The 12,137-nt window shown below is 43.8% G+C and overlaps 1 protein-coding gene across 1 annotated transcript; it reads left to right on the forward strand.

Moving 5' to 3' along the window:
* Positions 1-1,637: 1,637 nt before the first annotated feature.
* On the forward strand, positions 1,638-8,411 carry LOC143745589 (uncharacterized). The gene is made up of 5 exons (XM_077237707.1): positions 1,638-1,722; positions 3,301-5,365; positions 6,859-7,093; positions 7,206-7,360; positions 8,178-8,411. Exons 1-2 carry the CDS (start codon positions 1,638-1,640, stop codon positions 5,097-5,099), a joined length of 1,884 nt encoding a protein of 627 aa, XP_077093822.1. The 3' UTR covers positions 5,100-5,365; positions 6,859-7,093; positions 7,206-7,360; positions 8,178-8,411.
* The last annotated feature ends 3,726 nt before the right edge of the window (positions 8,412-12,137 follow it).

Consider the following 12,137-nt stretch of genomic DNA (forward strand, 5'->3'; position numbering starts at 1 on the left):
CAACGGTGACGTCACGTGCATTCCCTCTATACGCATGCGTTCTGTATCTGTCCCGTATTCCACTCCGAGAAATCTGGTCACCCTACCCAGAAGAGGAGCAGACAACTCTACTAGATAGGTAAGTTAGGCCTATGTGACTTAGGCCTTTTTTTTTAGGGTTGGAAACGTATTTGGATATTTTCAAATATTGTACAATATTTTAGCCAGTTATCTAAATAAATTCAGACTATTGCATTATAAAACTTAAAACTGCAAAGAGCTTCCGGCTGAAATGCGTAACTGTTGGCTCACCGTCGTATAGGCCATCCGTGCCGACCGCGGATAACATATTTGGCTGACTGACGTTGTTTTTTGTATGGGCCAGTATGGGACATTCTAAAACGCTTAACGTGAAAAACGCTTAACGTTGGTTACTGCACTAAGACAGTGATATTAAAAGACCAAACTCAGGACACATCATATTAATAAACCATACTATGAATAAAAAATCAGATGAGCCCAGAATGAACGCAACGCGTTTAATTACACGTTAAGCAGTTTTCTCCCATAGAAAACCGTTATAAGAAAATGAATCGGTTACCTAATGTAACCTCGGTTCTCTCTAGATGGGGGAACGAGTATTGCGTAAGTTTAGCTTATGCTACGGGAAAGATTCATCTTCTTGAGATATTGAAGCCAAAAAATTATCCTTGATTTTTGTATTTATTGTCAACGCAGTGCAGCAGCCAGCAGACCTAGAGCAGGCTGTCTAGAGAGAGAGAACCGAGAGAACCGAGGTTACGTTAGGTAACCGATTCGTTCCTTACGAGAGGTTCTCTCGTATTGCGTAAGTTTAACTTACGCTACGGGAACCCTTTGTCAACGCCGTGCACGCCAAGCATCCACTTCATGAGTCCCAGAAAAACCCGGGATCCCAGATAAGCGGGAAATAAGCGCATGTACATAAGCACTCACATGGAATACAGAGCGGCGACGCTGGTCCGTATAAGCATATAGCACATAGGCGAAGTGTAGCTTCTGAGCTGCAGACTTGGTCACACTTGGTCGCGCTTCTCAGGTCCGTAACAGCAGCTGGGTCCGGGCCTTTCTTATCCCACTCACGGAGGAGATCGGCTTGTAGGATCTGCAGAACAGCCATCGAGTGCAGGGCGGACGCAGCCTGTCCGGCGGCAGCATATGCGCGACCGACAAGGGCAGACGTGGTCCTGCAGGCTTTCGACGGGAGGGCAGACTTTGAGCGCCATCTCGCGGAGGGCAGACAAAGGTGCACTGCAACCGCTTCCTCTACCTTGGGGATAGAGCTGTATCCCTTCTCGGCGGCGCCATCCACTTGGGAGAGCGACGCGGAGACAGAAGAGTGGAGCCTCGCGGAGAAAGGTGCATTCCACGATTTAGCAAGCTCTGAGTGGAGTTCCGGAGTAAGGGTGCAGGCCTGGCTGTGGGCGCTTGATGAAGAAAGCAGCCATCGAGTCTGTTAGGTGCGGGCTCCTTAGGCGGTGACCACTCAAGGCCGAGTCGGTCAGCAGCCTGCGAGAGGAGGCGCATCAGCTCAGCATCCACTCCAGCACGGGTCCTGCCAGATTCCTGGATCGAGGAGGAGGCGGAGTGATGAGAACTCGACCAATCCTCACTGTCCGATGCCAGAATGGAACAGCTGTCTCCTGCGGCGAGTTCTTCCGCCTCGTCATCTGACGCGACGGCAGTGCCGGCAGCTGCGCATCGGTGAGGGGGGACGGAGAAGGCGAGGGCGAAGCTCGAGGGAGGGACTCGGCAAGCGCTTCGCAACGGCCACAGGCTCTGGCGGCCTTTGAGAACTGCGCTTCTTCCTGTGCGGGCCTACAAAGGGCGGAGTGACAGATTCGGTGGTAAAAACTTCGAGTCGAGCCTGAAGGGTCGACCTTTGAAGTTCCTCGGAATGCTCACATCCTCCTGATGTGATGGCGAGAGCAGCGTGTTCCTGGCCTAGACAGAAGCACAGATCACGTGGCGGTCTCCGACGCTGAGCGGGGCTCTGCACGGGCCGGAGGAAGTGCGAGACATCTTTACAAAGACGTCTCGCTTGCTCTTTTAGCTGAAAATGCTTTATAGAAAAAGGGTACGTCGCCGGATAACGTAGCTCGCACGGATGGCTGAAGGCGGCGAAAACGACCAGCTTCCTCAGGCACTGTCCTAAGCTGGCTTTGTTGCTTTCTCAACGGCGGTGGCGGCGGCTTCTCAGGATCCAGCGATGCGAAGAGCTTCGCTTCAGTCGATGAAAACCAGAGGGTCAGCCTCCGAACCCCGCTTATATACGCTAAGCCATGCCCATTCTGGTGGGCTAAGACGCGTTGAGGGCGCGAGCGCCCTTCATTGGACGGGGCTCAGTGGTAGGCTGCTGCAGTTGCCGCAGGGCAGCCAATGAGCACGCTTACGCTAGACAGCCTGCTCTAGGTCTGCTAGCTGCTGCACTGCGTTGACAATAAATACAAAAATCAAGGATAATTTTTTGGCTTCAATATCTCGAGAAGATGAATCTTTCCCGTAGCGTAAGCGAAACTTACACAATACGAGAGAACCTCTCGTAAGAGAACGCTTAACGTGGCTTACTTTACTAAGACATTGCTATTAAAAGACCAAACTCAGTACACATCATATTAATAAATACATAGTATGGCTTATTAATATGATGTGTACAGAGTTTGGTCTTTTAATATCACTGTCTTAGTACAGTAAGCCACGTTAAGCGTTTTAGAATGTCCCGCCAGTATCGACTGAAAGCAGTTGTACTGGTGTCAGGTCCATACTCGGTTTAGCTGTGTGTCTTTACCATCGGCCCGAGTTCGTTTTGTCACAAGCGGGTCACTAGCTACTACAAGTAACTCAGCGTTTTGGCGGTTAATTTAAATCCTGAGGAAGATCCTGCAGACGCAGACCAACGTTTTCGAGAGGAATCATTTCTCCATGAAATCCATGAAAAAACGTAATTTATTGTTCAAGTAGGGCTGTCTGATGTTTTAATTGTCAAGATAAAAATACTTTTAAACTACAAAGTTATACAAAATTATTGGTGATAAAGTGGTGCTGTGCAATGGTTAAATTCAGTTGCTAATTTACAAATAAAAAAATAGCAATTTCCAAGTTATAATAGCAAAACGACACACCCAATCTGCAAAATACCTAATATATACGGCAACCAAACATAGTACTATCAAAATCTAACTTTTGCACAAAATTGCACACCATTCATATAATCATATACATTGACAAAGGAGAGAGTAAGAGTGAAGGACTTCACTCACGCCACTGCAAGTGCCCCCACAGGATGTGGCAGCCATGCAGCCCACGCCACTACAAGTGCCCCCACGGGAAGTGGCAGCCATGCAGCCCACGCCACTACAAGTGCCCCCACAGGAAGTGGCAGCCATGCAGCCCACGCCACTACAAGTGCCCCCACGGGAAGTGGCAGCCATGCAGCCCACGCCACTACAAGTGCCCCCGCAGGAAGTGGCAGCCATGCAGCCCACGCCACTACAAGTGCCCCCACAGGAAGGGGCATCCATGCAGCCCACGCCACTACAAGTGCCCCCACAGGAAGTGGCAGCCATACAGCCCACGCCACTACAAGTGCCCCCACAGGAAGTGGCAGCCATACAGCCCACGCCACTACAAGTGCCCCCACAGCAAGTGGCAGCCATGCAGCCCACGCCACTACAAGTGCCCCCACAGGAAGTGGCAGCCATGCAGCCCACGCCACTACAAGTGCCCCCACAGGAAGTGGCAGCCATGCAGCCCACACCACTACAAGTGCCCCCACAGGAAGTGGCAGCCATGCAGCCCACGCCACTACAAGTGCCCCCACAGGAAGTGGCAGCCATGCAGCCCACGCCACTACAAGTGTCCCCACAGGAAGTGGCAGCCATGGAGCCCACACCACTACAAGTGCCCCCACAGGAAGTGGCAGCCATGCAGCCCACGCCACTACAAGTGCCCCCACAGGAAGTGGCAGCCATACAGCCCACGCCACTACAAGTGCCCCAATAGGAAGTGGGAGCCATACAGCCCACGCCACTACAAGTGCCCCCACAGGAAGTGGCAGCCATGCAGCCCACGCCACTACAAGTGCCCCCACGGGAAGTGGCAGCCATGCAGCCCACGCCACTACAAGTGTCCCCACAGGAAGTGGCAGCCATGCAGCCCACACCCCTACGAGTGTCCCCACAGGAAGTGGCAGCCATGCAGCCCACGCCACTACAAGTGCCCCCACAGGAAGTGGCAGCCATGCAGCCCACGCCACTGCAAGTGCCCCCACAGGAAGTGGCAGCCATGCAGCCCACGCCACTGCAAGTGCCCCCACAGGAAGTGGCAGCCATGCAGCCCACGCCACTACAAGTGCCCCCATAGGAAGTGGGAGCCATACAGCCCACGCCACTACAAGTGCCCCCACAGGAAGTGGCAGCCATGCAGCCCACGCCACTACAAGTGCCCCCACGGGAAGTGGCAGCCATGCAGCCCACGCCACTACAAGTGTCCCCACAGGAAGTAGCAGCCATGCAGCCCACGACACTACAAGTGCCCCCACAGGAAGTGGCAGCCATGCAGCCCACGACACTACAAGTGCCCCCACAGGAAGTGGCAGCCATACAGCCCACACCACTGCAAGTGCCCCCACAGGAAGTGGCAGCCATGCAGCCCACGCCACTACAAGTGCCCCCACAGGAAGTGGCAGCCATGCAGCCCACGCCACTACAAGTGCCCCCACAGGAAGTGGCAGCCATGCAGCCCACGACACTACAAGTGCCCCCACAGGAAGTGGCAGCCATGCAGCCCACGACACTACAAGTGCCCCCACAGGAAGTGGCAGCCATGCAGCCCACACCACTACAAGTGTCCCCACAGGAAGTGGCAGCCATACAGCCCACACCACTGCAAGTGTCCCCACAGGAAGTGGCAGCCATACAGCCCACGCCACTACAAGTGCCCCCACAGGAAGTGGCAGCCATGCAGCCCACGACACTACAAGTGCCCCCATAGGAAGTGGCAGCCATACAGCCGACACCACTGCAAGTGTCCCCACAGGAAGTGGCAGCCATACAGCCCACACAAACACAATCCCAGTGTAAGTACACCCCAGCCGTTATGACCTTCAGGCTAGGTTCACTATTATAAGTGTAAATTTTTTAAATGCAAGATACCATTTCAAGACATGTGTTTTATGTATTGCTGAAATTCTGAAGATGTATTTCATTGTTAAAATGCCAACTATAAATATATTTTTCCATTTTGTACCTATTTTTTGGCAATTAGAGAGGACTTCTATATAGACTCATCAGGTTCTGACATTGAAGAAGTAATCCTGGCTTCTCCGGTGAGGAGAAATAGTCCAATCGTATGTACATCTATCCATCTATCCTTCAATCTAACACTCACACATATTCACACTTACACACCTGAAGTCAATTTAGCGAATTTAGCTCTATGCACGATTGCTTCCGCGTTTTGTCTCAGCCCGCCCAGTTACATCCGGTGCTGCGTCGGAAGCCGTTTTTGCATTAGGTGGAGATAATGGCAAATTACATTCGCTGTTTACAAGAACTTCCAGTGGTTAACGAATGATGTCAACAATATTGTGAGGCAGTTAGCTGTTACACATAAGAGTAAGAAAGAGAAGGGCTTTAAATTATATATTTCGAGCTACATCGACAAGTTTGAGGGTGAGTATTCTCTCGTATCATGCGAAATCCCACTAGCGAATCGGTTTCTAAAATCATTGTTTTTTTATTAAATCGTTGAATTTTATTAAAGTTTTGCTGCTAGTACACTTCGCTATAAAACGCGCTATGTGGAAGTAAAGATGCTGGCTGAGATTCTACCGGAAATTATTAAATAGACACACAAAAACTTTGCACAGGCATTTTGCACTAGTTTATTGATAGATTTATTATCAATTATTATTTTTTATTTATTTATTTTCAAGTGAAAATATATTTTTATCCAATTTAATATGTTGGTGAATTTTTATTTCTTTTTATTTTCAGCATGACCGAGAGCTACCAGCAATTCTACAGGAGCTTTGTGAGGACAACCTGGACTTCTATTCCCACATAACTGTCATAGCAAGACGTAAAAACATTTTAAAGGGTGCATGTGTGGCCCTGTCAAGAGGGTACTTTGAGTGGCACAAAACTATCAATATTGAGTTAGTGGGAGAAATGGTTGAGGACTATGGAGGTCCAAGGAGAGCATTTTTCAGGTACATTAGATATTACACGTACTGTATATACAGTAATGTCTACAGTCCCCTTCAAAAGTTTGAAAATGTCTAGGTTTCAAAGTGTGTTTCTGTACAATATCAGTTTAAGTCCTTACTTGTTTTTGCCGTAAATGCCTTAAACAACATTAAAGAGCAGCTACAAATTAATAATAATTTTTTGATGACATAATAATGTCAACATATGTGACAGTTAGACATGCCCCTTTGGCAGCTGTGAGGTTTGATTATTGGACTAAACTTGATCCGTAGTTACTTTCAATTTATACATTTGTATCAGTTTGTGTGTTACCTGGGAATTTAACCCAATTGCACCGTTGTGCTGATAATGCAATGCAATACCAATTGAGCTACAGGAACACTTTCAGCTCAGATGCTTTAGAAATATCTAGTTTTCCTATATCTTGAATACGGTGATATTAATTAGGTACATGATTTAATTAAAAGTTTTAATTCAAAACAATTATATAAATTCATTAGATAATTAATTAAAATTTGTTGTTTCGTATCAATGCAAACTTATCATGAAATGTTAAGGATTTATGATTATTAACAGGCCTAAGGTGACATTGTTTTTAGGCTACAGTATCTTAACTTTTTTTTTTCCTTAGACTCCTCATGATTGAGCCTCCAAAACAATCTTGGGATTTTTGAGGGCAAGCCTGGACAGTTGCTCTTCAGCTGCGATAAAATAAAATTTATACAGCAGGAAGACTAATGGCCTCGTCCATAATTCAGTGCATTAACGAGGAGCTTTTCATGATCATGTGTGGCCAGAAACCAGACCTCACCACATTTGATCGTACTAATTTCCTGGAAAATGACCTCGCAGAAAAGCTGGCAAAGGTAATTAAAGTAATTTTACATGCCACATAATGTAGTTATGTGCTCATTTAAGGAGAACAATGTATTCAGTAACTAATATTTTTCAAGTCCGCATGTTTTTCTATGAGTTTAGGTTGTTAGGTGCAGCACTCCAGAGGAGCTGACGGAGCTTAAAACCCCCCCGGGGGACTGGATTTGCGACTGTGGGGTCCCCAACATTTTCACAGCCTCCTTGAGTAATCTGCCCACAATTTTTGGGCAGTTAGTGACCCACTTGATCTACCACAGGTAAATAAATATATAACATTTACTGTAACTTCCAGCTGTCTCAAAATGTCTCCTAAAAAGGTCCCAATAAGGTGTACTATGTTGGGTCTCTGCCATTGTAATGTCCATATTTAGACATGTTGTTCCATACATGCATATGTCAGATCATTAAATCCATCCATCCTATATGTTAGGAAATAGTGAATGTGGATGAGATTTTCCATTTACCAATGGTCTTTTTGTAAATTTGACATGGTTTCATTGAATGAAAAGTACTTATTTTAACAAAGCATTCATTTCATATTAGTATATTATATTTAATAATATACTAATGATTATACCTTGTGATTACTCATCCTGTAGAATATCTAAATATTATCAAAACAGGCCTATCGTCTTCCGGGTTATTCTCCTGATTTAAGCCTACGGTGCGCTCGGGTTCAAACTGAAAAGGCTGAACGGCAGACGTGCTCATCTCGCTACTGTCAAAACTTACCTAGCTAGCCGGTACGTTGAAAAAACAATAAACGAAGCTGCTACAACCGGCTACAACCTCAACACGTCACTACTACCTAGAATGCATTGAGATGTAAATAACTATGGCGGCCAACGAGTGAACGGATTTTCGGTTTCTTTTAATAAAAACAAAAACATTTGGAGTGTTTTTGTATCACCTTGTAATGTTTATCTCTGGTCTTCTATTAAGATCAGGGTCATCACATTTTTCAATATTTAAAGGTTTATTACTGAGATGCTGCTTTGACTCTTTGTATTGTAAATATTAGGTGCCTTGACAACAGCGATTTTGTCAGTCTTATTACTTTTTTTCTGTTCACAGTGGCAAGTATTATCCAGCAGTTCACTTCTGGGCTGAACTCCTGTGGCCGGTTGTGGGAAGTAGTGCTTAATAATTGGAAAGCTTTCCTCCCCTTGTTTACCAACACAAGAGGTGCCCTAACAAGAAATGAAGTCAGAGACCTCTTCGACATCTGGAGTTCACCAGGGAGCAACAGGCGAGACCTTGAGGAGGAGACTATCTTCCTGTGGGAATGCTGGCTAATGTTGATTCAAGGTAAGTGTTTCTTTAACTGCACACTGTTTTGTTATGTAATTAGATTTTGCTTCTTGCCTTTTACATTTTCTGTTTTGCAAACTTAAACAGAAGAAGATGTGGGCATATCCTTTGAGGATGTCCTAGTGTTTGTAACTGCAGACAGATTCTGTCCCTCCACTGGGGTTTCAGCAAAAGTGCCAAGTGGAATTGTATGACCATTTCTTATGCTTCAACCTGTGCCCTGACTCTCTACCTACCAAGAGGTGTCAGATGAAGAGGAATTCAAGGAATTAATGCTCCTTGCAATAAAATGATCTCTCGGATTTGGGAAGGTATAAGCATCACCTTCTTAAAGGATTAGTTCACTTTCAAAAAAATGATTGCTGGTAATTTACTCACCCTGATGTCATCCAAGATATTCATGTCTTTCTTTCTTCAGTCGAAAATAAATTAAGGTTTTTGAGGAAAACAATCCAGGCTTTTTCTACACAGAATGGACTTTAATGTCAACCATCTATCCCAATGTTCAAAAGAAGGTTCAAATGTCTGTCTCAATGCAACTTTAAAGTCTCTACACGATGAGAAATAAGGGTCTTATCCAGCGTGATGACGTAATGCGTGCCACGTCGCAGACCAGCACAAGACGAACAATTGTGGTTAAAGTATATATATATATATATTTTGAAAATGACCTATCGTTTCGTTGGATAAGACCCTTATTTATCGACTGGGATCGTGTAGAGACTTTGAAGCTGCATTGAGACAGACATTTGAACCTTCTTTTGAACATTGGGATAGATGGTTGCCATTAAAGTCCATTCTGTGTAGAAAAAGCCTGGAATGTATTCCTCAAAAACCTTAATTTATTTTCGACTGAAGAAAGAAAGACATGGATATCTTGGATGACATCAGGGTGAGTAAATTACCATCAAACATTTTTTTGAAATATTTCCAGCAATAAGCAAAACAAACACATGGTGGTAAGGTCTCAATTTGTGAGAGTAATTTTTCTAAATGTTTTTAGGTTAGAACACATGAAATGGGGTGGGCCAAAGTTTCCACACTTTACCAACATCTGCCTCACTCAAATTGAGACCATACCACCATGTATTTGTTTTGCTTATTGCTGGAAATATTTCATGCCAATAACAAGTGGATGGGAGGCGTTGAAACCCATCTTCTTCACCCTACATGAAGACATATCCTATGTCACCAGAGAAGAGAATTGTTGAGAGGGGTTCATAGAAGTTACTGTTGATTGAAGATGAAGAGCAAACAGTGATGAAATAACATGCAGATAAACATTTTAGAACTTTACATCTATATGAATTGTGAACTTTCATTTCATTGTGACTTTAACTATTTAAAATGGCTTTAGCTTGCCAAGTTTCCATTTATTTCCTTTCAGTGTTTCAAAATAAAACATTTTATTCTGGTGTTATTGTATTACAATACAGAACAAATCAATGCTTATGTTCATTCAATAAAAAACTTGATTGTTTTGCAAACATCTGAATCTTAAAAAGAAAAAAATTATAACAGTTCTAGTAAATATTTTGGGGGCGAGATCTAAATGTATTTGATGGTCAAAGAAAAAGTAAATCAGAAAACACTTTTGGTGTGGGAACTGGGCACTTTTATTTCAGAAGACTTTAAGATAGAGGCACATGACCTTAAATAATGACTATTAAAGTCATAGCCGCGAGTAGCAATTATTTGGGTCCATAGAAATTTAAAAAGGTGACCAAATTTCACACACACAAAAAAAAGGTTGTGGATGTTTTGGACACACAAGTGTTTTTGGTATCAACGCAGATTCGTATCTTTCATACAAATACGAATATAAAATAGAAGATGAAAGCAATAATGTATAATGGACCATACTCTAATCAAACTTAGCTCTATGTTTTGTCCATTTAATGAAAGTCAACCATAACATGCCGTCATAAGTTCTATATTGGGATGAACTCGTCCTTTTCTTACGATTGATTTAAAGATGTCAAAAAAGACAAAACATTGCGAATGATGTCTAATCCAAGTTCTGCTTGTGCGCCACCAAGTGTATTAAATCGTGCAGCAAGTTGCTCCAAGGTTGCATTATTCACTGAGTAGTGATTCTGTGGTACTGGCACTCTGTCTGGCCAGTCAACATTTGCTGCCCCCTGCATTCTCGATGTCGTTTCTCCTTGTTCAGATGGTCCTTGTACAACAATTTCATCTGCTGGCCCAGCTGTTCTGCCAAAGATTTCTTGCATCGCTATGGTTCTATGTTCTTGTTGTCCCAGGCAGCTTCGGACAAAAATCTGTATTGGGGACTGATGTCTTTCAGTTCTCAGCCCATGGTTGTTCCATTGTTGAATGAATGCAGTCAAGTCCCTGTTAATCCGTGGTAAGTAGACATAATGAAGAGCCCAGAGATGCATTTCATTTGTCTATGTCCACTATGCCAAAGGGAGTTTGGTCCAGCTACACTGTACAATCGCCTCTGTGGTCTTTGTGACATTGCTCTTAGAGCTGCAGCACTGGGGTTGATTCGTACTAAACTCTTTCTCACTCTGTCTCTCTGCACCCGTACTCCACCTGCTCGTAACTGTGCCCTGACAGCCTCAGACCCAAGCTGGTCATTCCCAGCCACAATATCTTTGATCATGTCATCGAGGGCATCATCAGTTACATCAGAATATGTCACAGACCAATTCAAATTGAACTTCCCGAAACAAACAATTCAAACATAACTTGTTTATTATCAAGATAATGCTAAAGATGTTCTTGTAGCTCAAATAGTAGAGCATGGCGCTATAAAAATGCAAGTTTGATACCCAGGGAATGCATGAATTGAAAAGAGTTAAATGCAAATGCATGAATGTAAATACAATGCTCATTTCATGCGCATCATATTGTTTAAAACGAACTTTGCTTACATCTTGATGCAACTTACTTTATTCGTCGTTTAACTGTTGCCAAAGACACTTGCAGAATCTCAGCTATCGATCAAAGAGATAAACCACACGAGAAAAGAAAAGAAAGTTGCTCTCTAGTGATGCTGTAATGGGGCGCTCCTCTACCTCCACTACAAGTAAGTGGAGCCTGATAACTGGAACTGGCTGCAACAATAATAACAAGGACATTTTAATCCGATCAAGTTTTACAAGTCACAAAGAGAGGTTTATCTAGAAACACAATATTAAGGGAATACAATGTTTTCCATAAAATTTTAAATGTAATGTATTTAAAATGCATGAAATGCTCTTTAATGTGGTAAGAATGTCTTGTCAGAACAGTTAATGTACCATGTCCGTCCACTATGTAGATTAGTGATATTTACTACAAGTTTTACTACAAAAATAAATAAATAATGAAGGCTATTTAACGTTAATACCCATAAGTACTTAGCTTACATCAAAAAATATATATTATATCTGTAATTGTAGATAGATTTGTAATAATTTATTGTAGGCTATTATCAAATACATTCTGTTAAATAATAATGCAAAGATTTTTAATGTTGTACTTACCTTGTTGTTCATGCGGTCTACATGCGTTTACTTCTGCAATATATTCCGCTATGTCACGGAGTAACCGATCCCGCTGCCGGCAGAATGATCAGCCTCCCTCTTGCCCATTCAAAACTTCTCTGCATGATTTCCAGCCTGAAACCAGTATTTTAAAAATGTTCTGTTGTTTGTGGGCTAATGAATGGCACTAATTTATGTTTGCTTTATACTTATAGTTTTCATTCTTATT

The sequence above is a fragment of the Siphateles boraxobius genome, unplaced genomic scaffold (genome assembly GCF_051911475.1).
Source record: "Siphateles boraxobius isolate OS27281-9 unplaced genomic scaffold, OSU_SipBor_1 207, whole genome shotgun sequence".
In the NCBI taxonomy this organism is placed as follows: domain Eukaryota; kingdom Metazoa; phylum Chordata; class Actinopteri; order Cypriniformes; family Leuciscidae; genus Siphateles; species Siphateles boraxobius.

Excerpts from the sequence above, each read along its gene's own strand:
- LOC143745589 (XM_077237707.1), top strand. The coding sequence starts at position 1,638 with ATGCCAGAATGGAACAGCTGTCTCCTGCGGCGAGTTCTTCCGCCTCGT. Across the intron at positions 1,723-3,300 it reads GTGCCGGCAGCTGCGCATCG|GATGTGGCAGCCATGCAGCC; the intron begins GTGAGGGGGGAC and ends GTGCCCCCACAG.